General features: G+C 42.0%; 10 protein-coding genes across 10 annotated transcripts; 2 read left to right on the top strand and 8 right to left on the bottom strand.

Annotated features, from left to right (window-relative positions):
- Window positions 1–529: 529 nt before the first annotated feature.
- AWJ20_108 (uncharacterized protein) lies at window positions 530–1,645 on the top strand (the record flags this gene model as incomplete). The annotated part of the gene is made up of 1 exon (XM_018877931.1): window positions 530–1,645. One exon carries the CDS (start codon window positions 530–532, stop codon window positions 1,643–1,645), a length of 1,116 nt encoding a protein of 371 aa, XP_018734360.1.
- A 141-nt stretch (window positions 1,646–1,786) lies between these two features.
- PDX1 (Pdx1p) lies at window positions 1,787–3,058 on the bottom strand (the record flags this gene model as incomplete). The annotated part of the gene is made up of 1 exon (XM_018877920.1): window positions 1,787–3,058. One exon carries the CDS (start codon window positions 3,056–3,058, stop codon window positions 1,787–1,789), a length of 1,272 nt encoding a protein of 423 aa, XP_018734359.1.
- Window positions 3,059–3,898: 840 nt separating this feature from the next.
- AWJ20_106 (uncharacterized protein) lies at window positions 3,899–5,512 on the top strand (the record flags this gene model as incomplete). Its single annotated transcript, XM_018877911.1, has 1 exon — window positions 3,899–5,512. One exon carries the CDS (start codon window positions 3,899–3,901, stop codon window positions 5,510–5,512), a length of 1,614 nt encoding a protein of 537 aa, XP_018734358.1.
- Window positions 5,513–5,675: 163 nt separating this feature from the next.
- MPP10 (Mpp10p) lies at window positions 5,676–7,532 on the bottom strand (the record flags this gene model as incomplete). Its single annotated transcript, XM_018877900.1, has 1 exon — window positions 5,676–7,532. One exon carries the CDS (start codon window positions 7,530–7,532, stop codon window positions 5,676–5,678), a length of 1,857 nt encoding a protein of 618 aa, XP_018734357.1.
- Window positions 7,533–7,870: 338 nt separating this feature from the next.
- On the bottom strand, window positions 7,871–9,391 carry NMD3 (ribosome-binding protein NMD3; the record flags this gene model as incomplete). Its single annotated transcript, XM_018877889.1, has 1 exon — window positions 7,871–9,391. One exon carries the CDS (start codon window positions 9,389–9,391, stop codon window positions 7,871–7,873), a length of 1,521 nt encoding a protein of 506 aa, XP_018734356.1.
- A 585-nt stretch (window positions 9,392–9,976) lies between these two features.
- Window positions 9,977–14,229, bottom strand: TSC11 (Tsc11p; the record flags this gene model as incomplete). Its single annotated transcript, XM_018877878.1, has 2 exons — window positions 9,977–13,879; window positions 14,074–14,229. 2 exons carry the CDS (start codon window positions 14,227–14,229, stop codon window positions 9,977–9,979), a joined length of 4,059 nt encoding a protein of 1,352 aa, XP_018734355.1.
- A 2,089-nt stretch (window positions 14,230–16,318) lies between these two features.
- AWJ20_102 (uncharacterized protein) lies at window positions 16,319–18,409 on the bottom strand (the record flags this gene model as incomplete). The annotated part of the gene is made up of 1 exon (XM_018877869.1): window positions 16,319–18,409. One exon carries the CDS (start codon window positions 18,407–18,409, stop codon window positions 16,319–16,321), a length of 2,091 nt encoding a protein of 696 aa, XP_018734354.1.
- An 892-nt stretch (window positions 18,410–19,301) lies between these two features.
- PUP3 (proteasome core particle subunit beta 3) lies at window positions 19,302–19,877 on the bottom strand (the record flags this gene model as incomplete). The annotated part of the gene is made up of 1 exon (XM_018877858.1): window positions 19,302–19,877. The coding sequence occupies one exon, from the start codon at window positions 19,875–19,877 to the stop codon at window positions 19,302–19,304; it is 576 nt and encodes a 191-aa protein (XP_018734353.1).
- Window positions 19,878–20,573: 696 nt separating this feature from the next.
- SEC7 (Arf family guanine nucleotide exchange factor SEC7) lies at window positions 20,574–23,084 on the bottom strand (the record flags this gene model as incomplete). The annotated part of the gene is made up of 1 exon (XM_018877847.1): window positions 20,574–23,084. One exon carries the CDS (start codon window positions 23,082–23,084, stop codon window positions 20,574–20,576), a length of 2,511 nt encoding a protein of 836 aa, XP_018734352.1.
- Window positions 23,085–25,222: 2,138 nt separating this feature from the next.
- Window positions 25,223–26,971, bottom strand: CTS1 (Cts1p; the record flags this gene model as incomplete). The annotated part of the gene is made up of 1 exon (XM_018882962.1): window positions 25,223–26,971. The coding sequence occupies one exon, from the start codon at window positions 26,969–26,971 to the stop codon at window positions 25,223–25,225; it is 1,749 nt and encodes a 582-aa protein (XP_018734351.1).
- Between the last annotated feature and the right edge of the window lie 91 nt (window positions 26,972–27,062).

Here is a 27,062-nt window from a genome sequence, read left to right as displayed (position 1 = left end):
AACAACGAACATGAGTCTCGGCTTTTCTTTAATGACAACTAGAATACATATTACCAGGGATCGAAACTATTTAGCCTGTTCCAGACTATTCGCAGTTAGATTAACGCATCGATCTGACGCTTAGTAGCAAATTTCTAAACAGATAAAGCTGCTTAATCAGCCAAGATAAGAAATTTTTCTGTTGTCCGTAATTTCAAGATTCGAGACTGATTTAACATTCACCCTAATATAGCATATAGACTGCACATCCGGTCCCTGCATTTGTGCCCTGCATCCAACCAGCTTCCCTATAATCCTAACTCTCAGGCAGCATTATAATTGAATCAGATAACTATCAGACAAATGATTAATCTCACTTATATCAATATTAACATGTATTTATTAGATTAGAGCCGGAGCATCCCATATTGCCTCTGCCTCTGTGGTCGAAAATGTGAAAAATGTGCGGCTTTCAACTGGAATTATAATGTTAAATGAGATCAGATCAATAATGCTGCATTTTCTGGACAATGTTATAGCAGGCTGAACTATGTTCTCTTCTTTTAGGACTGGATTTAGTTTGCCATTACGAGGAACTATTAGAGTTCCTCAACCTAGGAGCTTTTGCTCGCTGAAACAGGATTTGGCCAGCCGCCAGAAAAATTTGCTACCAAAAACTTTCAAAAGAAACAACACTCAACTTCCTAAAAATGTCAACGACAAGAATAACCTCACATCTAATGATTGGAAATCTCGAGTACCCCAATTTCCATTTGGTAAAGAGGTAGCGCCAACGCTGATTCCAAAAGCAAATACCCCACGAGTCACGAAGGATTTCACGTTCCGCCAGCTTGTAATGAGTTTAAAAAATGCTCGGGAGCCTGAATTACTATATACTGCCGAATCACATCGTCTTTATTTCCTGACATCAGTAGCTCTCACATTTGTAGTCTCATACAATTTATTTGATTTGGTGGATCGATCGGTGAAGTCGTTGATTGAAGAATATAAGGAAAATCCCGAAGACCTATCCCAAAGAGATAATCAAATCAAGGCTGTCAAACGAGGCTCCCTAATTGCATTGATGGCTTCGATATATGCTACAGCAGCATTTGTATTTGCCACATTTCCTACCAGATTGGTTCGTCGTATTGAATATTTACCAGGTAACAAAGAATATTTGCGATTAGTAACTCACCCTTGGTTTCCAGGCAAACCATCCCCAGTACTTACGATACCTCTCGAGAACTTATCGATTGGAAAGCGATCAAAGGTTTGGACTGGCTCTGGATTCTATGGTACGGCACATAGATCGTCATTTTTCTTCTTCATCTTCGAGAAGGACAAATGGTTCCCATGGATTGTCGATAGAAGCGGCTGGTTCTGGGGTGATGGTCGTGTTTATGATGTTATCCTAGGTAAAGAAAGTATCGAATTGGCTGAAAAGGGATTGAGCTATGATGATATTTTGAGAATCCAACAAAACGAAGCGAGCAAGAGGAAGACTGAGCTTCGAAGAGAACTGGGCCCTGCTTGGAGAGCCAAAGCTATGGGTCAGTTGATGAAGGAGGATGCCGTTAAGCTTCAGGGAGCTGCCAAGCGTGCACTTAACTCTTCTGTATCTAACCACAAGCAACTTCCCGGTGAAGACCAAGAGAAAAAATAATGGATATATGTAACAACTAATTTGTAGAGAAGACTTGTATATATGTTACAAAACAGATTGTTTATTATGTACTGGATATTATAGTATATGTGATGCTATACAATAGTACATATACTCGTTATATCATTCTTTTCACGTTCATTACAAAACAAGGTCACCCTTGCCTTGAGCTAGATAATATCCAACTCGATCGAGGAACACCTGAGCCTTTTTGTCACTTCCAGAAACCTTAGAGTTGGGGGTGACAGAAATCTTAAGCAATTCAGTAGATGCAATTCTTGCAGTTGGTGATCTCAAAGGCTTTCTTGACGAGGTCAAAATGTCGTAAATGTCAACAGAGGCTGAAGAAGATCTAGCGCTGGATGTTGGATAACTCACTTTGTAGTCAAAAGCTTTGGATCCTCTTGGGGAAATAGATACAATGTCGTCAAAGATAGGATCGTTCAAAATGCTCTTACGAGCCCTAGTAAGTTTGGGAGTGTCTCTGAGAGCAAGCTTGATTGCCTTTTCAACTAGATTCTGGACTGAAATCGAAGTTGAAAGAGTAGCATCAAGAGTACTCTTAAGAAGATTTACATCCGACAAAGAAAAGATGGCGGAAACAGGCTCAGGAGCTGCTTGGCTAGAAACAGGAGAAGCTGCAGCCTTTTCGGGAGCTTTTTCGGAATCAGAACTCTCAGATTTGGCTTTAGGCTCCTGTAATTTGTGACTCAGGTCAAGTTTTTGCAGCTTCTTAATGTTATCAGAAATTGCATCAACACTCTCATTGGAGATAGAACCGATATATGCAAGGGCATCACCCTTCAAAATACGTCCATTGGGACCGGATGCTTGGATTTTTTCCAATGCCTCTTCTGACGAAATTCCCTTGGCTCTAAGAATACCAGCCACAGATGGTAGAAGGGTTTGTTTTTTATTAGCTGAAGCTCCTGATGAAGGAGAAGAAGTAGAAGCATGAGAGCTTGAAGAGGATGTTTCGGAAGCAGTAGGCTTGGACTCTTCCTGAGATTGCTCAGCAGCGGGAGTTTCGGTGGCACCCTCTGATTGTTCTGTTGAAGGGAGCTTGAGACTAGCAAGATCATCACCCGGCTCAGCAATAACTGCAATTGGCTTTCCAACAGGAATTCCCTTTTCACCAGCTTCAGCATAGATTTTGGCCAAAACACCATCATCTTGAGCTTCAACATCAATTTGAGCTTTGTCAGTCTCAATCTCTAAAAGTACATCACCGGCAGAGAACGATTCTCCCTCCTTGAACTTCCATTCGACAATACCACCCTCTGTCATTGTGGGAGACATGGCAGGCATTCCAAAATTGCTAGCTGCCAGCAAATTTCTAGAAGAAGAAATTGCTCTGTGACCAACCCGAAGATTGGCCCGAGTAACCAATCTCCTCGCTAAAAATGACACCATTGATGACTATTTGAAGGAGAAAAATATCGAATACCCACTAAACTTTCAAAATATCCAACAATCAAACAGATAGCTAAACCTGAATTGTCTACACACCAACTAGTTTCAAATTAAAGCTTGTGCGGTCCAAGTCCTATCAAAATCTGAAAAGCTGTGTGCAGTATGAAAAAGTCAAGATTCTGCTCTCGTTAAAGCGTTGATGTACTGAGCTTCGGATTAATTAGGGATCTGGGCAATCAATCTCAACAAAACGTGCTTAAAGATATGCTTATAGGGGACAGCCAGGATACCCGAAAAATTACACTAGATAGACAAAAAAAAGCTATCAGGATTTCTATCTAAATAATACGTTGTAATTTATACTTCGGCTTTATTATTACTTTATTTGCAGCCTTAGAAATAGGGGTTCAGATAGTACCGTTTTATTGGTGGGCAATTTGTTGCAGTATTCTATAATCCGACTATGTGTATGGCGTAGGTGGGGGTCATCCCAACCAACGGCAAAAGCCGGTTGTTCGAAGCCCGATGCTAACTTTAAGCAGCTGCATGTCGGAAAAACTAGCTGGTGTCCCCCCTGAACAGCTTCTCTGGAGAATTACCAGAAGATAGGTATTAAATGTACGCTACGGGCTGAAATTCTAAACTGATCGGTTTTTTCAACTAATTCTGAAGACTGATACGATGACCCACAATCTGAAAGCAGTATCCCAATGCAATTACCTATTTAGGCAGTGAAAAGATAAGATAAGAAGCTAGGAAGATATAAGACATCTGCCTATACCTCAGCATTCATATGATCTAGAGAATGAATTCACATTTTAAGCAGACGATGTATCAGCGATGAGTAGAAGACAACCCATTGCTAAAGACAACCACATAGGTACTGGGTACGGGCTAGATAAGAATCGCTTGCAGGCAAGAGATTATCGGGACCGTACAAAACCACAGGGCCTGGGAACGAGACCTCGCAGTCGTTCTGTGTCACCAGCAAGAAAATCAGAGCCGCCACCGTATCGCCGAGAAAGGCCACAAAATAATAAAGCGTCTAATAGCTTTAGCAGAGAAACGGGTTTTAAAGAGGCAGATCTGGAGCGCAAATGGCGGAATGACGAAGACAACTTTATTCTCAAGCAAATGAAAGATGGCTCGATTATCCGTATCAAAGACAATAGGGCCAAACCGATTGACTGGTTTGTAGTATGTCTCAAATATTTAGAGCCGAATGAGTCATCCCATTCTGACCTAGTTGACTCGTTACTTGGTCTAAATTCAAGGCAGCCAGTTGAGAATCCATATGATCTCGAAAATCTAGATATCAAATATTCTGATGTTCATGAATTTGAATTTCCAGAGCCGACTTCGGTTATTAGTAGTTTAAGTGAAAACGAGCTTGAGCAGCTAAAGGTGCAGTGCGAGGAGTTCGCAAAGTTGGATGAGAACAAGCGGAACTTTGAGTTCTGGCAGAGTACAATTGTCCTATGCACGGAACGGTTGTGGGAAATGGGTCAGAAAGTCAAGTCCAGGGATAGCAGAGTAGTGGAGGTTGTGTCTTCTGACATTGACAATTTAATCATTGGAAAATCTGCGACAGAGTTAGCAGATCTTGAGAAACGAGTAGACACCATGCTGCAATCGGCGAATATCTCGATTGATCGAGATTTCTGGCTTCAAATATCCAAGCGACTTAAAGTTGACAAAGCAAGAGCACAATTATTATCTGCATACATTGATTCAATCAATATTAGGACTGTGTTAGTGGACAAAGTACGTGAAAGAGAACTTTCAAGGAACTCCGCAGAATCAAGAGAGTTGGTTGCTAAACTAGATGCACTTAAAGATCATCTTATAAAAGCTAGAAAGGATCCTGTACAATATCCGGAGCTCCTTAAAAGGATAGCATCTGTCACCAGTGACAATCAAATTTCCATGTCAAAATCAACACATCAATCTGCTCACAGTCCCATATATCCTACAGCATTAGACGAGTCGGAATTTGATATTCCCAAAGCGAATGAAGCCCACTTTAACGACGAGGTTGAATCAAATGCTAATCCTGAGCTGGTTAAACCAAAATATTACAATAGAGTAATTTTGGGTTATGAGTGGAACAAGTATAATAAGGCTCATTACACTTCTGAACACCCCCCTCCTAAAGTTGTACAGGGCTACAAGTTTAACATATTCTATCCCAAATTAACTGGATCAGCCACCATTCCAAGCTACAAAATCATCCCAGATAAAACCAAGTCCACTAGCGATGGCGCGTCACATGCTGGAAGCGATACAGTTATTCTTCTGTTCCAGTCCCCTGCGCCATACCAAAATATAGCATTTCGTATAGTAGACCAGCCATGGGACCGGTCGTCGCACGGAAACTCTTTATATAAAAGCCAGTTTGAAAATGGTGTTTTACAACTCCATTTCAAGTTCAAGAAGACATACTATAAGACCTAGTCGACACCTTGCCGAATTAATCTCTGGTTTAATGTAGATAAATAATTCATTAACTAATGCAAATATATAAACATGAAGTAGAACAAGCGAAAGAAATATAAATAATGTTTCATTTGTCTATCACGCAGGAGGTAAGAAGCTGTGCGCTGTGCACCATGAAGGCTTATAATTTCAAATTAGCACTCTCCACTTTACCCTTCTCCTTTACAAGTTTACCGCTAAGATCGCGTTTCTCGCCCTTCTTACCAATAACTGTAACATTTCCTTTCTTAAGAGTATCCATGATATTAGACTTAGAACCTTCTTTTTGAGCTTTTGAATTCTCTTTGGCCTCCTTTTCTTTGAAATGCTTGGCACGCTTGGCCTTTTGATGTCTCTTCTCACGTTTTCTCTCTTCTCTGGACATTTCAGCTTTAGCGACTGGGAGTCCATTGGCACCAACAACCTCTCGTTTGGAAGTGGCTCCAGGTTGGTATACTTCTTGAGGAGCAAGCATGGATTCAGTTGCCATTGCGAGGGGTTGAGCCTCTTCCATAGAAATGGCAGCAACATTGCTTACAATTGAAATAGCAGCCTTGGGAGCTTTGGGAGTGTAGTTCCAGGAACATAATGCATCAAGTTTCCGTGACAGAGATGTATACATATCCTCAATCTCCTTGTGTGCTCCTTTTAATTGCTCTGACTCAGCATCTTTATAACTATCAGGGTTGTGTTCTTTGACATAATCGTCCTCATATAATTCAGCAAGTGACTTTTGAGATTTAGTTTCTTGAACTTCAACAAGTTTTGCTTTTTGGAACTCCGGTAGCGTATCGGGTAACCTACGAGGGATATCATCAAACTGCTCATTCTTGATCCGTCGTCGGATCATGTCTTCTAGACTCTCAGTGACTTCTTGAGTTATAACTGGGACGGGTTTCGCATTTCGCTCGAAATCTAAATCAGTTTCAATCAGAGAATCCAATGGCCTATCTTTTGCCTTGACTTCACCACGAACTGCCCAAGACTTCTCGGCAACGTTCTCTTCTTCCAATTGTTTGATTTGCTTCATTATTTCCAATTGTTGCTTTTCAAATGTAGATAACTTTTCTGTAGAAGGACCCCCTTCTTCTTCCTCTTCATCATCATCAGCAAACAACTCACGTCTGGCATTCTTCATGGCACTATCGATATCTTTTGATCCAGCTTCTGTGTCCAAACCCGTAAACTCCTCGTCTTCGTCATAGTCAGACTCTTCGTCTTCCTCATCCTCTTCCTGATCTGCGCTTCCAGTCAAGATCTTAGGAGCAGGGGCAAAAAAATCATCATACTGCATATCAGCATCGGATTCAGAATCTTGATCTTTGGCATCAGCAAAGTAGTTGATGTCCTCCTCCTCATCTTCCTGGTCGTCTTTTTCAAGTGCCAAAATCTGTTGCTGGAAGTCAGCTAATCTGAAAAGACCCTCATCCAGTTCTGATTTAGGTTTGGAGAGAACATTCTCATCCTTATCCTCTTCATTTTCCTCCTCACTGCCATCTTCGTCACCACTAAAGCCGTCTTCACCGACAAGTGTTTGTTCGTCGTCGTCTTCCTCTTCTTCTTCATCTTCATCGACTTCTTCATATCCATCCAATTCTTTTACGTCCAAATCACTATCTTCGTCGTCTTCTAAATCTTGACGCTCACGAATATCAGCGAACCCCTCGTCACTCTCTTCATCTCCGGACTGCTCAATATCTTCATCAAGTTCGCTATCCAGTTCCTCATCACTCATTCCATCGTCTTCACGTTTTCTCTTTCTTGACATAACATCTCCTAGAAGCTTCTCAATAGCTCCATCTACTACCATTCTAGCCTGAGCCCAGATTTGTTCAGCATCCAAACCTTCAGTATGGAGTTGGTCAAAAATCGAATAATCACTAGCAATAGGATCTAGCGATTCCTTCACAGCTTTAAAAGCAGCTGCCTTCAGGTCATCGCTAGGAACCAGAAGATTCTGTGGGCTCCTGTTCAGAAGTTCCACCAACCCAGCAGACATTTTATCTTAATAATATTGGTATCACCGATATCCTTACACTGGTAGTTGGTATATTTGAACGGGATCTTTAACATGCATATGTGAAAAAAAAATTGTGGGTTAGGACTAAATCGATACTTTTTGAAGCGGCAGCCGAGCTGCAGATCTTCAGGGTCCACACACTTTATCCATATAAAGGCAGCTTTATTTTAGAAAATACAGAATGAACAGGAGATATTGATTTTATACATCTAATAAATATACTAAACCCATGCAAAGACATAGAATCCCATAATGGGATTTTTGATATAAAGAATAACTTGAAAAATCGAAAATCGACAATGCAAAGGAAACAGACACTAACTGTCATTCTCATCATCAGGTTCGTCAGAATTATCATCAGAAAAACTTAAATCCGAAGATAGATCGTCCTCTAATTTCAGTTCATCTAAGTTCACGCCTGGTAATTCTTCAGATTCGTCATCATCTTCACCTTCTTCCCCGTTTTCTTCTTGAGCATCCACTTCGGGAACATTCTTATACAAGTTGACCTCAGTACGTAATTCTGGATCTTCCTCAAGTTCACGAAGGAACTCTTCGTAATCTCTTTGAGCACGCTCAAATGCATCATTGCTCTTATTCTTGGTCTTTTCTCTACCAGTTGCTCTAACCGTGTCGTCGTTATATTCCTTAGCCATACGTTTGACCTTCCAGTTACGAGTCTTAGACCGGATCTTATCTGGATACGACTTCTTAACAAGGATGACTTCAGGTGTCTTATCCTGATCAATCTCATCCCATAATGCGTGATTGAAATTTGTGTTACTCAAATGATATCCCATGACAGTATCACCTGGATGTAAAATACCTCCCAAGTGCGTTCTGACGTAATATGTCGTATCGTTAGATCCTAAATCAACCGATCTAGCTACTGTTACATCTGCAAGCGCAAATTTGCCATTTGCTGGTCCAACTGGCTCAATGTCCAAAACAACATATTCGGTTAGGTTCTTTCCTGTTGACAGCGATGAGAACGGACTTCTCCAGTAAATCCCAGCAGCAAGTTCAGCGGTCTGAAGATTCGTTGGATCGATCAAATGAACTGCATTGCCAATTCGGTAGCATAGAGTTAGCTGATTGGATATTCCGAGTGATTTGGCCAATTTCTTTGGCAGTACTACCAGGTCTTCTTTACAGATAGGAACTATTTCCACCGAGTATGAGAATTTGTAACTCTTGGCACTAGTGTGGATATTTTGAGAAATTAGTTCTGAGCTCTTAGTCACTCTAACAGGAATGACACCCGATAAAAATTCTAACATCTTCAAAGCATGGTTTCTCTGGTTATAGAAGAAATCCAATCCTTCTTTATTTTCTTGGATCGACACTGTGTATTTGTGAGCATGATTCTTTAAGATCAGTTGTTCTAGATAGAAGAACGTCTTCTTATGATCGACCTTCTGACGGACTTGAATATTGGCTCTCCATGTAGTAGCAGTGTATGATTTGGCACAGTCAGGACATTGGGCACTTGTCTCAGTGAAATTCACAGTAATACCCTGCTGAATCAGCACCCCTGGAAATTGTGGCGCCTCTCCTTGTACCAATACCTTGATCTTTGTTCTTCTCGAGTGAGGCTCGGTCCAAACATACTTGGCATCGATAAGTCGCACTTTATTGAGTCCTCTCAGTCTCTTCAAACATGCTCCTAAAAGCTCTCGACTTTCTCGAGGAGCAAAAATCCAGTGAGTAGGAGGTACCTGTAACCGCTCGCAGTTTTTGCAAAACGTGATAACAGCCTCCTTCTGAATTCCTTCAGTGATATCAACAGAAAGACTAATACAGTCATTACACATAGCAAGACCACCTTCGGCTTTCATTAAGTTACCGCAGTTGCAACATGATATAGTCGGAGTGGTATGGACCGGCGTAAACGTCTGAATTCTTTGATCTAACTTGTGAACATCCATTATAGTTGCTATCGAACCAGACTCGCTATTTTCTATTATTTCCGTAATTGTTTCTGATAAATTATCCCACTACAACTGTGAAATTAAGTTAATAATCAAATTGAAAGAATTCTGAAAGAATCTTGAAGATATTTATAATTATGTACAGTGTTTGTCAGATCAACCAAATGTTTTTATGTATGCACTCTGCATCATACTTACTAATAACAACCAATGCTGATAAACATTCCCTAACCACTATCTATCTGATAAGAGTTGTTCCAGCGTTCGGTTAAACAGCTACTTTCCTAATAAGTTCAGGCCGTGGTCGCTATCAATCCAAGAGGTTTTCGTTTTCTCCACTTTCTATCGAGCTTCTCTTTTGCTCTTGTCCCATAGCTCCGACCATGTGTCCAGCCAGTGGAGAGCAAACCATAGGTCTGGGCGTAGTCAGAACACAGGTAGCAATAGTAGAAATATCGTAAATAGTAGTCTACATAAATATCGTTAAATAAGTTATTCTCGTTTCGTCGTGTCACTGAGATGACGAGCCCGCCGCTGTTGTTCTTTTTGCTTACGGGCCATGCGTTCCATCAAGGTTGTTGTATCAAATAGCTCAAAAATGAACCGCCGAACTGGAAGCTTATAGTGGTAGGTCTCTAGCAGTTTCATAGTATCCAGAAACAGGTCGATGGACTGAAACCTGCTACCATATTTAGCCTCCAGACGTACCAGCTGTTTAGAAGCGTCATTAGCTAGAATCTGGTTGCTGAGATTCGATAATGCAGTGATAATTCTTCGTTTGATCGGGTCTGAGTAGACCATGGGAAACTCTGTCTCGTCGTCTTGAGAGGTCGAGTTGGATGTTTTTTCATTTTTGATTGTCTCGCTCGTTTGAGGAAGTGACTCTTTTACTGTTGTGTCAAGGCTCTCCGATGAAGACGATGGGGATTGATAGGTGGTAACGGGAGCGTCTGTTACTACTTTACTTGATTCATCAAAAGAAGATTGTAGACTTTTTGGTATGCAAATCCCACAAGGTTCATCCATAATATCTCGCACACAAGCCCACCCCATCTCATCTAGGATCTCCACACCCTCATAGGTCAAAGAAACAAGCCCGAGACAAAAAAATGCTGTTCCTCGAAGACTATACAGTTGTGACGACTCAAATATCTTAATCATATTTTCCACTACTCCAGACTCTTCCAAAAATGGAACGCCTCGTGGGTTAGAGCCGATATGGGCAACAGCCCACATGCATCCTTTGAGTTTGGTGAGGATTTCACCGTCCTCCTCTTCAAATTTGTGCTGATCTATGTATTCTGCAAAGACATCAAAATGGCCCTTGGACTGCAATAGATGACACCCCTCTTCCGTTATGGTGAGTTCGCCAAAGAAATGGCGTGGTGGTTTGTTTTCACCTACGCCGGTTCCATCATCGCGAGCAAGAAGTCCAGTGGCAGTAGCGGTTGATGATAATCCAAATTTATCGTGAATCCAGAGATTATTAGCATTTTCAAGATATTCTTCAATTTGGAGGACAAATGCATCGTTTTGACCATGGACCCAATTGTCCATTTCATTGTGGACATAATCAAGCTCTTTAAGGTATTGAAATCCTCGCGATGTAGACAAAAACCGAAGTAGCAAAGGTGTACCAATATCTCCAAGATGATCAAACGATGGCTTCATTTTAACAAAATGCTCAAGATTTTCGTTGATTGAACAAAAGTTTTCAAGAATCTGCACAGCTAGTTTACACACCTCAATAGAAGGATCATACAACTGAGTGGCTAGTAATTCTATAGCCCATTTTTGGGTCTCTGATTCAGTGCCCATTAAGTTTTGAAGATATCCCGTAGCAAACAACCGCACTTCCAATTGGCCTGTCCTAAGTGCTTTCGATAAAATAATTCGGGGGTGCCCCACTAAATTGTAGTCCATAGATGCAATGAAACTAATAATTAGATCCTCTCGATCGGGAATCTCACTGAGATGGTAAAACATATTGAACATACGCCATCGCTCCATCATAGCCAAGCCATTGGGATCCGAAGAGAGTGTTCCCAAAAGCATAAAGTATCCATGGCTCAAAGTATTTTCTAATCTTTGGCGAGAAAATAGTGGCTCTGCAGAGGTAATACCACTCATGGGATCCAGTTGTGCCAGACATTCGGCAATTTGTCTAAGAAGTTTGTTTTCTGTCAGATATCTCACACCTTCTGGATTGTATAACAATGTAAGTAGCAACGATTTCCCCACATCGATGTATTTTTGATTGGGTTTTGTTCGCTTGATTGCTGAAAACCGATATTTAAACGGTCGATAGAAAGACATCAACCTCTTCATGAATTTAGTAGTTTTGATAGCCTCATCTAAACGTTTGGGATTTAACAGTGGACCCTGAATCAACTCAGAAAGTGCATCCCAATTCCATTTGACGAATGTCTTGGTATTTAGAACTTGAGTTTCCATAATAAGCTGTTTAAATGAAGCATCATCGATTTGAACACCCATCTTCACTCGCACTGCTTTTCGTTTTGACGACAGCAAACTGGGGACTTCGCTAACAGGACCCGTTCTTCCTGTAATTGTTGACTGCCTGCCCTTGTGTAGATTACGAGATATTTTATCAATTTGGAAAACAGCAGCTGACGAGGCAGAGCTAAATGCTGACTTATGATCCATAGCTGACTCGAGCAATCCTGGAAGCGCACCAATTCGTCTTAACGTGGCAGGAGGCGACACCCTGCTAGTCATAGATAGAATCTCTCCTAAAAGAAGCGTGGCTTTGCGAGTATTCGCAACGTCATCATTACTCCGTAACAGTTGGACCAACGACTCAATTAGATTACACTCCACCAGTATTGATAGTAATAACGCAGAGTAATGGTCAATGTATCTGCTACTATAATCACCAGCTGCGAATGTACCCCCACCGCCGCTAGATTGAGAGAAGGAACTTTGAAAAGACTTGCCTCCATTTGCAAGTTCTTTCTCCAAATCTGGGATACGGCCAAATGTCGTTAACCGTCTTCCTGCTAGAAATGATGACGACCAAGAAAGTGGCTTTATACAAAGAATTGATAGAAATATGTCTAACAAAACATCTCGCAAACTTGGAATAGGCACTTCTAAACAAAGTACCAGTGATTTTAGACAGTAGAAATTATCAATGCAGGTTGCAAAGAGCCCAGACCATGTCCTAAGCAAAGACGAGATTACCTTCGCACCATTTTGTAGCCTCTCTAAATTTACATGGCCCCTCACCTGGCTTTCAGTCATGGCCGATATCAGATACTCCAAGTCACGGCCACCTCTCAGAAACCCTCTATTTTTGGGAGAGTCCAGCACGTATGCAAATGCCATAGACAGCGAGCCAGAGAGCTCATACGGCCCTTCTATTATGCTCTGAAGCAAGACTCGTATACCACCGCTTGCAGACACTTTTTCAGGATTTTTAATAAAAATCTCACCCAAAGTCTCGATAGCAATGTATCTTAACTTATCATCACTCTGTTCACTAACCGCAACTAGAGCTCTTATGACACCAATAGATATTTCATCTACGCCACCAGGCACATCGAGAAAAGATCTCACTAGTCGGACAGCCTGTAAACGTTCAAGCTGAGATTTTGAATCTTTTGTCATAGTCCTGACAATCATAAAATCAATATGTAAACTTCGGATGTCTCTAATTGAGCTCATGTCGGTAATGGCATTACGAGCGAGTCGGTATCCAGAAGCGATTACTTCTGGCTTTTTATGCAATAATAGTACTCTTATCTTGTCACCCACACGACTCATGACCAAATCATATTTTAGCACAGGGTGTCGCTGCAACAGCTCCACTAGGTCGTTGGACCGTTGAACAAGAAACTCTGATGGTTGAGAAGGATCTAGGGAATGAAGAATAGCTTCTAAAGACCAAGTAGGACTTTCTTGACCAGACCGCAGATCTTCGTCAGCATCAGCATGGTCTTCACTTTCTAAGTCACCATTTACTCCTAATATGCTATCCTTTTTTGTCCCTGTAGATGACGCTGATGCTGAAATTCCTCGGCCGTTTTCTCTATATCCGGACCTATCGCTACCAGGACCGATTTCAATCCCCTCAGGAATTGCAATTTCTGTATCACTTCGACCAATACCACTAGTACCATTCCCATTACCATAACCATTGATATCTGAGGTACTACGACTGGCGCCTGTTCTTGTCAATGGTCGCAGATCATCTATAGACCTCCTAGTCTCCAACGAGCGCCTTCCATCGCGAGTTACCTGGCCACCGACTCCAAGATCTCCCAATTGTTGTTGTAATAGTTGTATTTTAGCATTGGCAGCATCCAATTGACTCTCGACCTGTTTTTTGATCTCTTCTTTATCGCCTCCTTTGATCTTTCTTTTGTCGAAAACCTAGACATGTTAGTCATATAATCCAAAACCAACATCCAACCTCGTCCAGAAAACAACTTCAACACTCTATAGCGATCATAGAAAAGTCTAACTGAGCCACAGATTCTGGGACAGAGCCCCCACACCACACACCGCTGAGACAGACCACTATCTCAAGTACAACCTGGACACAACATCAAACTCATAATTCATACCTCCAGCAAATTTTCAGCACCCTCTTTAATTTTCTCCTCAATTTCGAGTTTCGCTAATATGTCATCAATACGACTTCCATTATTGCGTTGGTCATCTCCGGAACGATGATGAGGCAGTCCTATAATCTCGTTTCTGGAATCAGGAACTCGCGACATCTTTTACTGCTGCTAGCACCCAATGTTATCATAAGCTGTCAAAACTTCAATGCTCATTGCGGTAAATAATATGCTTCCTTTCTATTCCAAATATTGCTACACCAAATCAATCCGGTCTTTCCTTTTTGAATGTCAACAAAACAGTTTATATGCCTGGATGTTAGCGATTGTGAATGTACATGAAGATCGCTATTGCAGAGAAGTATCACGTGCAAGCCATTTTAACTATCATGAACCCACCGAACTTATTCGATGATGAAGCTTCGTCTCTGGTGAATTATTCTTCTCATTGTGCTCAAAAGGGGTCTGAGAGAGCCCTTGTATCTCTCACTACACAAGTATAATGGGTTCTGAAGTATCGCTTATTCACCGAGTTTTTCAAGATATCATTAAATACTATTTACACTAGATATACACTAGATATTGCAACAGGCGAGACTGTAATTAAATAGGACAGCTTGATAATGAGGATTCCACTAAGAATTCAAATTACAAAGCTGAGTGCAGTTTTAGTTGGCCGTACTTTATTAGCCAGACTCTATTTTTGGCTCTGCACGGCAAGCACCTTCTTAAGATGCCCTCCAGGTCCAAACTCTTCTTCCTCCATTTCTTTCCATCTCTTCTCAACTGCTTTCCTCTTCTCAGATGCTTCTTTGAAATGCTGTGATTGTCTCTCAAGTCTTTCTCTTCGAAGACACATGTTTAAAGCATGAGCAGCAGGTTCGCAGGCTCCTGTCGACGTCGCCAGAACACCTCGGGCATGGCATTCTTCCAGGGCTTTAACAAATTCACCACAGACTAAAATGTTAGTTCTGATATTGGTATATATAACGAGTAGAGTTCACAATATCAATGCTACTAAGTGACCTCGTTACTCAGGACTGGATAAACTGTAACTTTGGATGATCTTTAAGAGGCATAAATCTTACCAGAGAAATAGATAATATCTCAATATCATCTGGAATCTAAATACACTTACATTTTCTTCGTCTTTCAGTGATTTGTGGATGCATATTAACAAGTGAGAAAGTAATGAGCTCTGTCGGATAAGATCAATATTAATTTGAGCTAGTTAATGAGCTGATATTCAAATGGGTAAGGGCAAATTAAGAAGTTCGTGAAATTTCAGTATATGCAGGGTGGAGGAGATCTGAGCCGAGAGGCGATAACGACATTCTGCCAGTGCTAGATCGCTTCTCTTCTGGTTATTTTCAAGTTTTTTTTTAAAAAGATATTAACTGAGACGCAGCCTCAAAAAATACCAGAAATAAATATGACGCCAGAAGAAAGAACTGCTCGTCAGACTAAACAGATTTTAGCATTCACTGCTACTACTACTTTGACTATTGCAGCGGCCCTCTATGCGAAGCGGTCCGTAGCTGCTCGAAGATGTGAGTAATACTTTCCAATTTTCGATTCTATTTTATTCATCTCATCTCATTCCATATTAGATGAGGTATGACGAGTCAAGGGCTTAAGCTAACTCCATACAGATCGACCCAATTTATTTGAGGCCAATCACAGACCCCCTCAATTCAACTTCGTGAAAGATGCTGTTCAAGCTGTTTCCCATGCTACAATGCTGTCCGTGTCATCTTTTGCCATGGGAATCACAGCCACTGCATGGATCATGGATATTGGTAGCATTAGAGAGTTTTCGATCGCTATGAAAAACAAGCTAGGAGGCGCAAAGCATGAATTAGAGCTTTCACAGCTCCCAGTCGACCCAGAAGTGGCTGAGGTTGAAAAGAGTCTCAATGAAGTCCTAAAATAAACGATGATATTACCGTAAGGGCTGAAACACATTGTACATAGTTATTATTTTATTGATTATTGTAAATACGCAAGTAGTTTCAATTGAAATGAATTCTCTTGACCTGCATCTCTGTATCACAAGGTATGATTTTTTATCTAATTTTAGGGCCAGTTAGATCCGGCAGTTATATTTGATGATGACTCGGGATAATCACTGGTCAAAAAGATTAGGATGAATGGTTCGGGTAGTCAAGGACTGCGAAGTATATTAAAAGTAATGCAACGTCTCTAATCTATGCTATTAATTCATGACTGCGCATGAAATGGTTACTATTTACAGGTTTGTTTGTTGGTCATGAGGTTCGAGGCTTGAGAGCCACTTTTGCTGAATATCAGGAGGCAGGATCCGAAATCCGTGTCTCATTTGGAGATGCTGCCGTATGTCATTATGAGCCAACCCAAGGTTCAAATATTCCAGTACAAGCCATTGGATAATGGATGTGGCTCGGGTCTGAAGTTTTAGAGCTGTATCACAGATAATATGCAGTCCAACTAATCGTTCGCGAGTTTTATAAAATTTCCGCCGAGGACCAGTTAGAGACTGGTGTAGTCTTTGCACGGAGTGAAACGAGCTTGTAGACTCTGACAGTTTGCTGCATTCTGCTTTCAGCTGTATGTTTTCTATACAGCATACGTCACTTAGATCACGAGAATCATCGTGATCTAAGAGAAGATCCAGATATTTTTGGTAGGTTGCCCACTCCTTTTTCTCAATGGCCCGATTTGAGATTGCAGCGTATGACCGAAGCAGCAGTTTGCTGGGCCATGTCGAAAATCTTTCTAAGAATGTCTCGGCGCGACTAGTATCATGATTCGACAGCTCTTCTATAATAGACGACAGTTCGACTTCATTGAGTCCACCATTATGATGTGTACTCGAGCCAGTTTTTTTTCTGCTATTGATTTCTAACAAAAGCTTTTCAACACCAGAAGAATCGTCTAATACCAGGTGTAATTTTAGCAGTGCTGTCAAAGTGGATCGCCGAAATGGCTGCTCCAAATGTGGATATATTTTTTCTATCAACTCGACGTTTTTGGAGCGTGCACATGTCAACAGAAGTCCTTCGGTTATGCCTTCTAGGTTATAATAAGATGGTTGTAGCGAGCTAGCAATAGCAACCGAAACTGGAAGATATTTTTTATCTTTTGATAATCTCAGCAATAGAGCGGATATCGTCAGCCTATCATGATTGTCAAATTCGCCAAGAGAACTTGAAAAAGCTTTCCAAATGTTAGATGCTTGGGTGACGTTATTATATTGCAAGTTGAGCATGATCATTTTGTAGACCGCGACTATCGGTACGGGGTCACCCTTGAGCTTGACAGCCAGGTTAAAGCATTCATTGGCGAAAGATGGATATTTGTTTTTGCAATAGCGAATGCCATTCATTGTTAGTTTTCTTTTCATTTCAGAGTCAAACAAGACTCGATCATTAGGATATGCACAATAAATATTGTAAATTGCCCTTATTAGAAAAGGGTTTAAATATGGGTCGTAGACAAGTAGTCCACGAATGCAATTGTAAATGGAATTAGTTTGAATGTAGACAAAATCAGATCGGAATTGAATAAGGAGGGATGCCGCTAGGAGAGGATCACCTAGTTCCAGAGCGAATTTTACCAATGCATTGGCAACGAAATATTTAAATCGTCGCGGGTTCTTCAAAGTAGAAAAGATGTCTTGTGAATCCCCACTATCAGGGATTGGAGGCGACTTCTTGTCTACAGACAGACCACCTATTTTTCTTACATTTGGATCATCTTTATCAGAATCTGATACCGTTAACCTTAGGGATCTTGAAAACATTTCGTACTGCTCTTCATCGAACTTCTCAATTAGTAGATTTAGAAAGCTCTCCGCATATTCTGGCTTTCCTTGCGATACGAGTAAGCCTAAACTGGTCACTATTGTAGCCTTGACATCAGCAGAGTAGGGCCATTGAGCAGCCAATATAGTTTGGAGCTTGTAAGCGATTTCCCCATGTCCGCATTGATAGAGTGACAGCACCAGGTCAAAATCATGTTGCGAATATCTTACTTGGAACAGATGCGGTTCAATTTCTCTTTTGTATCTCTCAAATGAGATTGTCTGACATTCTAAGAGACTTGTTTGAGATAGAATAGATATGATATGGCTTATTGCACGTTTATGAGACTTGGGTAGAGATTCGGTTATCTTATTGGCATGCGAGGCAGAGATTTTAGATATTGTCCTAGTAGTTGGCGTAGCGCGTGAGGCCATTGGCACGACCTCCTTCTTTGAATGTGATAACATCTCAGAAGGATTCGTCTTTTCTACAGTTATTGATGGTATGGTCGAGGCATCATGGAGCTCTTTTGTCGTCGCTAACCGAATAGGTTTCATATAAGCACGTTGGCTGTGGCCCAAATATAAACAAGCTTTTCGAGTACCTTGCCTCCTACTCTGAACAAGTAAGCAAGACCGCAAAATCTCACTCACTCCCAAAGGAGGCTTCATGATAGTGCCAGATTATGACTTAATACTGTGAGGAAACAAGTTAGCTGTGGGTAGAGATGAATCATAGGCGATATAAGTTGTAATAGAATGTATGTGTCTTGGAAGGCTATGGTATATTGTACTACCCACAGATCAATGGGAATTTTTCACAAGTGAAAGCACTTGAATCTTTCAATGGTTATTCTTGCAATTATACCTGAAAAATAAAACCAACTCTGGGGTTATACAGGAACTACGGCTGTGGATTATTTTTTGAAGTTTATGCTGTTAAGCGGGTCTTATGCTGCTATCTCCAAGTCGGCCAGTATTAACTAGGAGTTCAGGACTGTATAACCTTCAATATTTTGGCCTCATATTTAAAATTTGAACTATCTAAGAATCAAATTTAATTGCAAGCTTTACTACAGAGTCTGACACGGATTAAATAAATTTTTTTTTTTTGATTTCCAAGGGTACAATGGCATTTTGAAGTTTCTCATTCTGAGCCGATCTTTCTGAGCTGTAAATCAAGACTCCCACTCCAGTGCTAATTAGTTCTGGATCCTACTAAATTTCATTATTTACACTGGATTAACATAGATTGACCCAGTTAAATAGGTACCTTAAAATATATGTAGAGTCATAACCCTTTAAAAGCTTGAGCATTACTACAATAGATGTTGTATTTAACATCCATTGATCCTAGTTTTTTTGCTAATCCAGCATCTTATCAATGTATGGACTGCTAGCAAAGTTAGTTAGCTTCCGTAAATAATAACAGACATCTATTAATATAACACTAGTCTTGTCTAGTCTTTAATAGTCGCTTGACGACCTTGTCTTTTGTAATGATGTATACAACAGCACCCCAACCACTTAGAGCATCACGGTCTTGCGCATTGAGCAATGCTTGTGAAATGGTCTCGAACAAATCTTCAGGTTCAAGATCCGGTTCCCATAGAGACTCGCACATTCCATACAGCTGATCAGTAGCAGTACCGGCAACAATGAAATCTTTAGCAAAGTCAATGGCACCAATCAAATCGAAGCCGCATATGAATGGCTTTCCCGTCTTTGAATTAAGACCCGCCACAATTGGGCCGACAAAGTATGGACCAAATCTCTTTTCGTACAAAGAGGAAGATACCAAATTAGCAAAAGTATCTGGTTCCATCCGTCGCTCTTCTCTCATCTTGTACATGTTATGCTTCATTCTGAATTCCTCTGACAAGGTAATCACGTCGGTCGCTAGACCGGTAAGGCCCAAGTATACACTGTCATATTCAAAAATCTTTTCGAAATTACTCGACACTCCCACTGACTGCATACCCAATCTCAGATCGCAAGCGATTGCAATACAATCTTTGCCAGCCATGGCCACAGCCACACCACCTATATCGTTAGTATAAATTCGGCTTTCTTAATGGAATTTAAACACCATGACTCAACAAAGGCTGCAATTTCTTGTTTTAATTACAAAATAGAATAACCAATTGGCAATCTTGACAAGTTGCAAACCACTGGGTGGCGGCTGATGTCTTACTCCGCCACCTTGTCCGAATCATTCTCAATGGCAATGCATTTCATACCATTTATTTCCTGTGGGTTTGACATTGTTTAGAGCGTGGTAGATGTGTCAGAATTTATAAATAATCGAATCTATATGGAATCGACTATTGGTATCTGTATATATGATGATGGTGTGTACAACGCTTTCTAATGTTCATGAAGTGAGCACCCCGAGCTGAGGTGCTAGCGCCGTGCTTAAAAGCTTATCAAACCTATCACGTGATCATCCCGGATTTTGCCATATTACAAGTGAAGACTTTTTTTTTTATATTGTTCTCCCTAAACTATTCTTTTAATATCCTGGTTGCCATTGTTATCGTTCGTAATTTAGCTTGAATAGATATGTTAGCTGACAGAGGATAATGAGCTCTGATGCGGTTCCAGCGCTGTAGTCAAGTGAGCAGCAGTTCTGTAGGAAACATAAAATTTGCAAATAAATAAGCAATAATTAATCATTAAATATCGTAAGAGAATAAAAATATTAGACATGGTCACATATTATCTATGCAGCAATAACTTGATGAGCTTCGACAGTTACGCTGGAAAATTTTTCACCATTGGGTGAGCCCTTATCAAAGACCGCAAGCGATGGGTCTTTTACTGGCAAACCACCATCTGAAACTGTTAGGTCATCCTGAGCATCACCATCAGTTTCGGATTTGACAGGGAACTTTTCAAGTCTGTCTTTGATAGCCTTGTCAAGTACTTCAACGTAAATCTTGTAACGAATCACCTGTTGAAGAAGGAATTGAGATTTGTTTTCCCAGTTAGTGTGAGCCTTGCTCCAATTAGTTGTAGATGGGGTATATGCTTGTGCCAACTTTGATACCAAGGCATTGTGTTCGGTGAGATCATTTTCCGCTCGCTTGATGTATTCCTGAAGAGTCTTTAGTTGCTTCTCTTCGTTCAGGTCTGACACTACCATGTTATGACCAGTGGGTTTCCACTCTTTAATAGTCAGTCTGTCTCCAGGCAATACTCTATGTCCAGCCGAACTACCAGGTCGTCTCAATGTAGCTGTAGACGGTGTAGTCATGAGTGCACTGCCAGACTTGCCAGAACTGGAGTCCAATGCAGCTGTCCATCCGTATTCCATGTTACTGACAGGGTCGTCAAAGGGCTCTTTTGAAAGTCTTCCTGCCCAGAAATTACAGGTATAAACGAATTCTCTAGCAACTTCGGGAGTACCAGCTTGGAAAACTAGAAGTCCTCGTTGTGGCAATGTCAAGGACCATACTGCGGCAAAACCATTGGATTTCTTGGGTGGTGGCAGCTCCTGGGCCATGGTATGGCACAAATGGAAACCATCAACAAGTTGAGCATTTTCCATCCAGTTACCTCCACCTACAGCTCCATTGACAGCCCCATGACTACTAGATGACATATCGAATTTGAACATCTTTAACTGACCTCTTTGGACAACCATAAACACCTTTGTCCAGTCCTTCTTTCTAGGCTTCTTTCCTGTACTAGGATCCACATACGGTCTGTACATCAAGATACCTTCCTTTGCCCATGGCGCGCCAAGAAGTTCTAATTCGGTTTCATCGGCCAACTCTTTCTCAATCTTTGAAAAGTCAGCAAAATCGTCGTCATCTCCTGTACTCTGAGCACCACTATCTTCCTCTTTAATCATCGAATTCCACAGTAGACCAGCAAATCCTACAGCATGGCGGCTGAACCCGAAATTATTTGTCACGCTTGTTTCTAGCGAATAAGAAGATGCAAGCGAATCATGTCTAAACCCCTCAGCAGCGCGATCATTCAATGCAATTCGACTCTGATGGGGTTCAAGATTCTTGCTTCCTCTTAATCTACCAAAGTTCATTCTTCCAAATATAGAGGAAGCACCTGAATTCTGAGCCTGGCTTGCTGACAGGATAGAAGGGGTATGATCATGCCCTGTAGGAGAGTAGATTCTCGACAGGGGTGAAAATGGCGCGTGCTCAATAATATGTAGTTGCAATGCTTCTTTAGATACTGAGGAATAAAATGATTTCAATACCATTTCCAGCTGGAATTCCCATTCTTTTGATAATGGCTCGACGTTCGCATCTTGTACCATCAAAGTATCGTGATTTGACGATACTACCGATATTCTTCTAGAGGAAAAGTCTTCAGATCTACGGCTCAGATTAGGAGAGTTTGGTAAGGGTCCTCGTTGAGCACGAACAGTTTCTAGGGTATTCTGAATGAAAACTGATCTCGACATTTTCTTGGTGGTACTATGATCCGCAGCATACAGATCAGTATTGAGAAGGACTAATGCATAGGTAATGGTGTAGACGACATTGGCATCATAGAATCCATGCTTTGGGTTTTGGGAGACCCACGATTGTGAAAATGCTTCAATGACTCTATTCAGCTGCTGTGACTCTCCTTTCATGTATAGTTTGTCACATAGGATTCTCAGAGCACTTAAAATGCTTTTACTCTTGAAATCAAATAGAGACATATACTCAACTCGAACTGCCTGCTGAGTCTCGCCATCGCTACCGAGCCAACTGGCGTATTCATCTTCATTAACAAAAGTTGCCGTATGTTGATAGAGACTTTTAGCAACAGATGGCGAGGAATCTGTGGATTTATCGTCGTCTCCTTCGATGATCTCCTTATTAATTGACTGAACAGGCGTCTGAGGCCCAGCAGGAGACCCACTGCTTTTAGAGGCTGATGTGCCGCCTTCGGCATGGATACTTGATAGCGAGCTCGAAGGAGACATCTTGTGATCACTGGGTCCAGTCAGATCTGTGGCAGTTGAATTGGTGGAATAAGGTTCAGGAGTGACACCTTCAGCGTCGGCATCGTCAGTCGCTGTCGTTGGATGTTCCGCCTTTTGGTATACAGCGCTAGACTCAGTACCCTCGACATTCGAGATATTAGCAGCAGCTAAAGTGGTTTTGGAATCACTTATCAGAGGGTCCTCATTAACCTTTGATCCACTTTGTACACTTGGTTCAGTCGGTTCACTCGATTCATTTGGTTCATTGGATTCATTATTAACAGGAGTCATTGGTGGCTTTGGATCAGACTCGCTCGGTGTCTAAAGGATATGTTAGTAACTTGTTAATTTTCAAGAGAAGCGAACGAATGAACAGAATAAACTAGCCAACGTTACACATGCATACTCTGAGCACTTACCATGCTATAAATAATTTTCTTTGGACTGGAAGGCGCTATGCTTTCAGAGTCAAGTGCTAGACCAGATCTTTGCGAGGCACTATTCGGCAGTTTAGAATTACTGGGGTTGAGCTGTGCGCCAGTTGAAATATTTTTTGACCCAGTTGGTGAAAGAACAATATTATTGTTGGATCTTGAAATTGAGTTTGGTTTGGAACCACTATTGGAATTTCCGAATAATCGACGAAAAAACCCAGATGGTTTTTTCGGAGAATCTCGTTCCTTTGGCATATTTCAAAATCTAAATCCCAAAAGCAAAAAAACAAAGCAAAAAAAAAAAAAAAACAAGCTAGCTAGCCCACTCTTGAGAGTCTATCTGTAGCCAGTGACTAGCCAAGGGGTGATAAGTTGCGTGATATGCGACTGGAACAATGTTCGATTTCGATTGACTATTGTGCAACGGTGAGGGTGCTGATACTTTGTTCTTTGTCTATCGGCAATTATCTCTATTGTTTAGTGAATCCAATTTGATAGTGGTCTGTAACTTGACAAAACTAGTGGTCCGATTGATCAAGATATCGGTTCTACGAAAGTCAGCGATCGGGAATCGTACGCGCAACGTTACGCACGATGAATGATACTAGTAAACTAAACTAACAATATCGAACGAGTTTGTTGACGGATTGACAGAACTAGTTGGCCGTTGATGCTAGTTCTTGATCTTTTCTTGTATAATCAAATACAACCAAACAAAACAAATAAATCGAATTAACCTCGGAATAAAAACTAAAACCTAGCAAGTAATGAAAACCGAGCCAAGTCGAAGCATCCAGATGAGATCTTGTCAGACCCTAACTGTGCACCTTCTTTTTCCAACTTTAAAGTTCAAACTTAAAAAAGAATAAAGGTTTCAAGGCAGCCGGAAAAGGAAAACCTGTCGAATATAAACAGAAAGAAAAAGTGGTACAAAGAAACCGCACGGAAATTTTTCACTGATCAATACGGAGAGAGGTAACCAAATGGCCGGAATTAATTATATTAATTCCCTAACTTTGACTTTATTATTTACACTATCGATCTAGTGGTCTGCTATCTGCATTACCATGCAAAATGAATATTAAAGATCAGCGTCGGCCTGAGGGCTTCTAAGCGAGAAAATAGGGCCAAAACAAGCGTAAGAGTGGTTTTACTTGGTTTAAAACAATCCTTGTCGTGTGTCTGGATAGCCTTGGTTTTGTGTGACGCGACAGGCTTTGTTTTAGCTGGTCTCACAGTGTCTACTTGTGAACTGACGGTCCCAATTAGGGGCTCAAGTAGACTTTTATTGTTAACTACTGATGCACACTTAGATCTGGGATGTTAGGGGTACTGCCTGGATAAGGAGAAAACCATAATTAGGGGTTACATTGATTGACACCAGAGTGAGATGGTGAAAAACTCGCGAGTATCCCTGAATCCAGCTCACGCTCTCTCATCACCCACAAACTCCTCACAATTTCATTCCCATTATCCACTAACACAGCTCCCAGACCACCAGAAATCACCCAGTTCCAACCTCACAATCACCCAAATCTAATTCATTTGAAAAGCCAAGCCCCAAACACAAGAGACCACAGCAGACACCCCCTTACCCACCCCCTATCGTGAAACAAGCATAGACCGATCAATCGGGCAATGACACCAAACCGTGCTTCTTTGTACGAACCGGTGAAGATTACCGTCCGAAAAAGGAACAATTAACAACCCCGACGCGTATCAGACGTGTCGCTGCCCTCATCGCAGATACGCACGTCTCAGCACCGATGCGACTGGGGGGCTGGCTCTGGGGACATGCCTCCGGCGGCCGGGGCTCCGCCCCAGACCCTGGTTGTGCTCCGCTTCGCGGAGCGGCTGGGACCGTCGACGGGGCCGACTCGAGCGAAGCGAGAGGAGCCACGGGGTCTGGGGCAGAGCCCCAGCCGCCGGAGGCAGCACCCGGTTCAGGAAAACTGTGATGTATTCCGTGTCTATAGATATACGTGTGGGACCTGTTTAGAGGAGCATGGCGATACCGGCAGCGAGAAAACCGAAGACGGAGACGGTGACAGCGCTGGCTGCTCCAGTGGACTCGGCGAAGGGAACAGAGGGCTCGATTGCGGGAGCAACGGCAGAGCTGTTGGATGCAAAAGTGCCGTTGGAGGTGGCGACAGGGGCTGGGACGGCGACTACGGCAGTTGTCTCTTCGACTTGGCCGCTGACGGTGACAGTGAGGAGCTCCGTATCGTAGATGATCGAGGTGGTGACAGACTCACCAGTCTCGGAAGCAGGACCAGCAGCTGGGGCACTGGTAACAGCAGGAGCAGCAGCACCGGCAACACTGGTGAGAACAGCAGCAGCAGCGCTGGATCCAGAAGCAGTAGAAGCAGGAACAGCAGCAGTGGTCTCAGTCAAGGGACAGACGGTGGTGGTGATAACAACCTCGCCGTTGGAGGTGTAAGTGACGACCTTGGTCTCGTACAATACAGAGGGAGTAGAAGTGCTAGCAGTGACGTAGGTCTTGGTAACGTAGTGACAGCTGACAACGTTGGATCCAGTACACGAGGTGATGGTCTCGACAACAGTCTCTTGGACAACGGCCTCACTGGTAGCGTAAGCAGTGACGGTAGCAGGAGCAGCAGTAGCGGCACTACTGGAACTGGAACTGGAGTTGTGGAAACCAGAAGTAACTGCAACAGCAATGACACCAGTCTCAGCAGCCAAGCTGGCAACAGTAGAAACAGCAGTAGAGCTGGCAGAGGTGGTAGAAGAAACAACATCCTCCTCAAGAAGACCGGCCTTGACAGCTTGAGCAAAGTTGACACCGTCGTTGACATTGTTAAAGGCTTGAGAAGCATCCCAGATCATAACACCGCCAAATGAGGGGTAGTTCTTTTGCAAGTATTGAGCAGCTTGGATGACAGTGTCGGCAGGCTCGTAACCAGAGTTAGCAGCAGTGGGGCCACCAGGAACACCCAAGTAGATCTTGGCGTTGGTGTTATCGGCCTCAGTGGTGATGAAAGTGTTCCAAGCATCAAAGTTAAAGGCAGAGTTAGCATCATTAGGAGCCCAAGCTTGCATGCCACAAGTGTTGTCATAGAATTGAACAAAGATAAAGTCAAAGTCAGCACCAGTGATAGCACTAGACAAGTCGTTTCCTGAAAGTGGGCACACTGGGGCACCAGAAATGTAATAAGTCTTGCTGGAGTCAGTAGCATAGTCTTTTCTCAATTCATTGATAAAGGCAACATAACCAGTAGAATCACCGTTCTCAATGTCCAAGTCGAAACCATCGACAACAGCATCACCAAAAGGTCTGGTGTCAGAAGAACCACCACCGAAAGTGTTCCAGAGAGTATCAGCGAAATCAGCTGCTTGAGAGTCACTGGTGAAACCGTAGTCACCAATAGCACCACCCAAAGAAAGAAGAACAGTCTTACCAAGAGATTGACAGGTCTGAATATCTTGACCAATGTTGGGACAAGACTCCAAAGATGAACCTGGGAAGTTGGGACCTCCACAAGAAGGACCAAAGTTAACCTCGGGAAGGTTACCAGGACCGAAAAAGGTATTTAAGAAAGACAAAATAACAATGTCAGTAGAGGCATCTTGACAGTAAGTAGCAAGACTTTGTTGAGTATTGGCCCCGCCAGCAGAGTTTTGTCCCCAGTAAAGAGCGACATTGGTATTAGTGCTGACGTCGACAGCGGAGACCACGTTTCCAAGCAATGCCAAAGAAGAGGCAATAAGCTTCAATGACAACATAACGAGAATTCAAAAAATTAACACGAAAATAATCAACCGAATAAAATTGGTTTTTTTTTTGAGAAAGTGAAACGAGTGTAAAAGGAGTGGA

This window comes from Sugiyamaella lignohabitans, chromosome A, assembly GCF_001640025.1.
Source record: "Sugiyamaella lignohabitans strain CBS 10342 chromosome A, complete sequence".
NCBI classification, from domain to species: domain Eukaryota; kingdom Fungi; phylum Ascomycota; class Dipodascomycetes; order Dipodascales; family Trichomonascaceae; genus Sugiyamaella; species Sugiyamaella lignohabitans.
The sequence above is the reverse complement of the archived record's forward strand: the minus strand, read 5'-3'. Positions and strand labels throughout refer to the sequence as shown.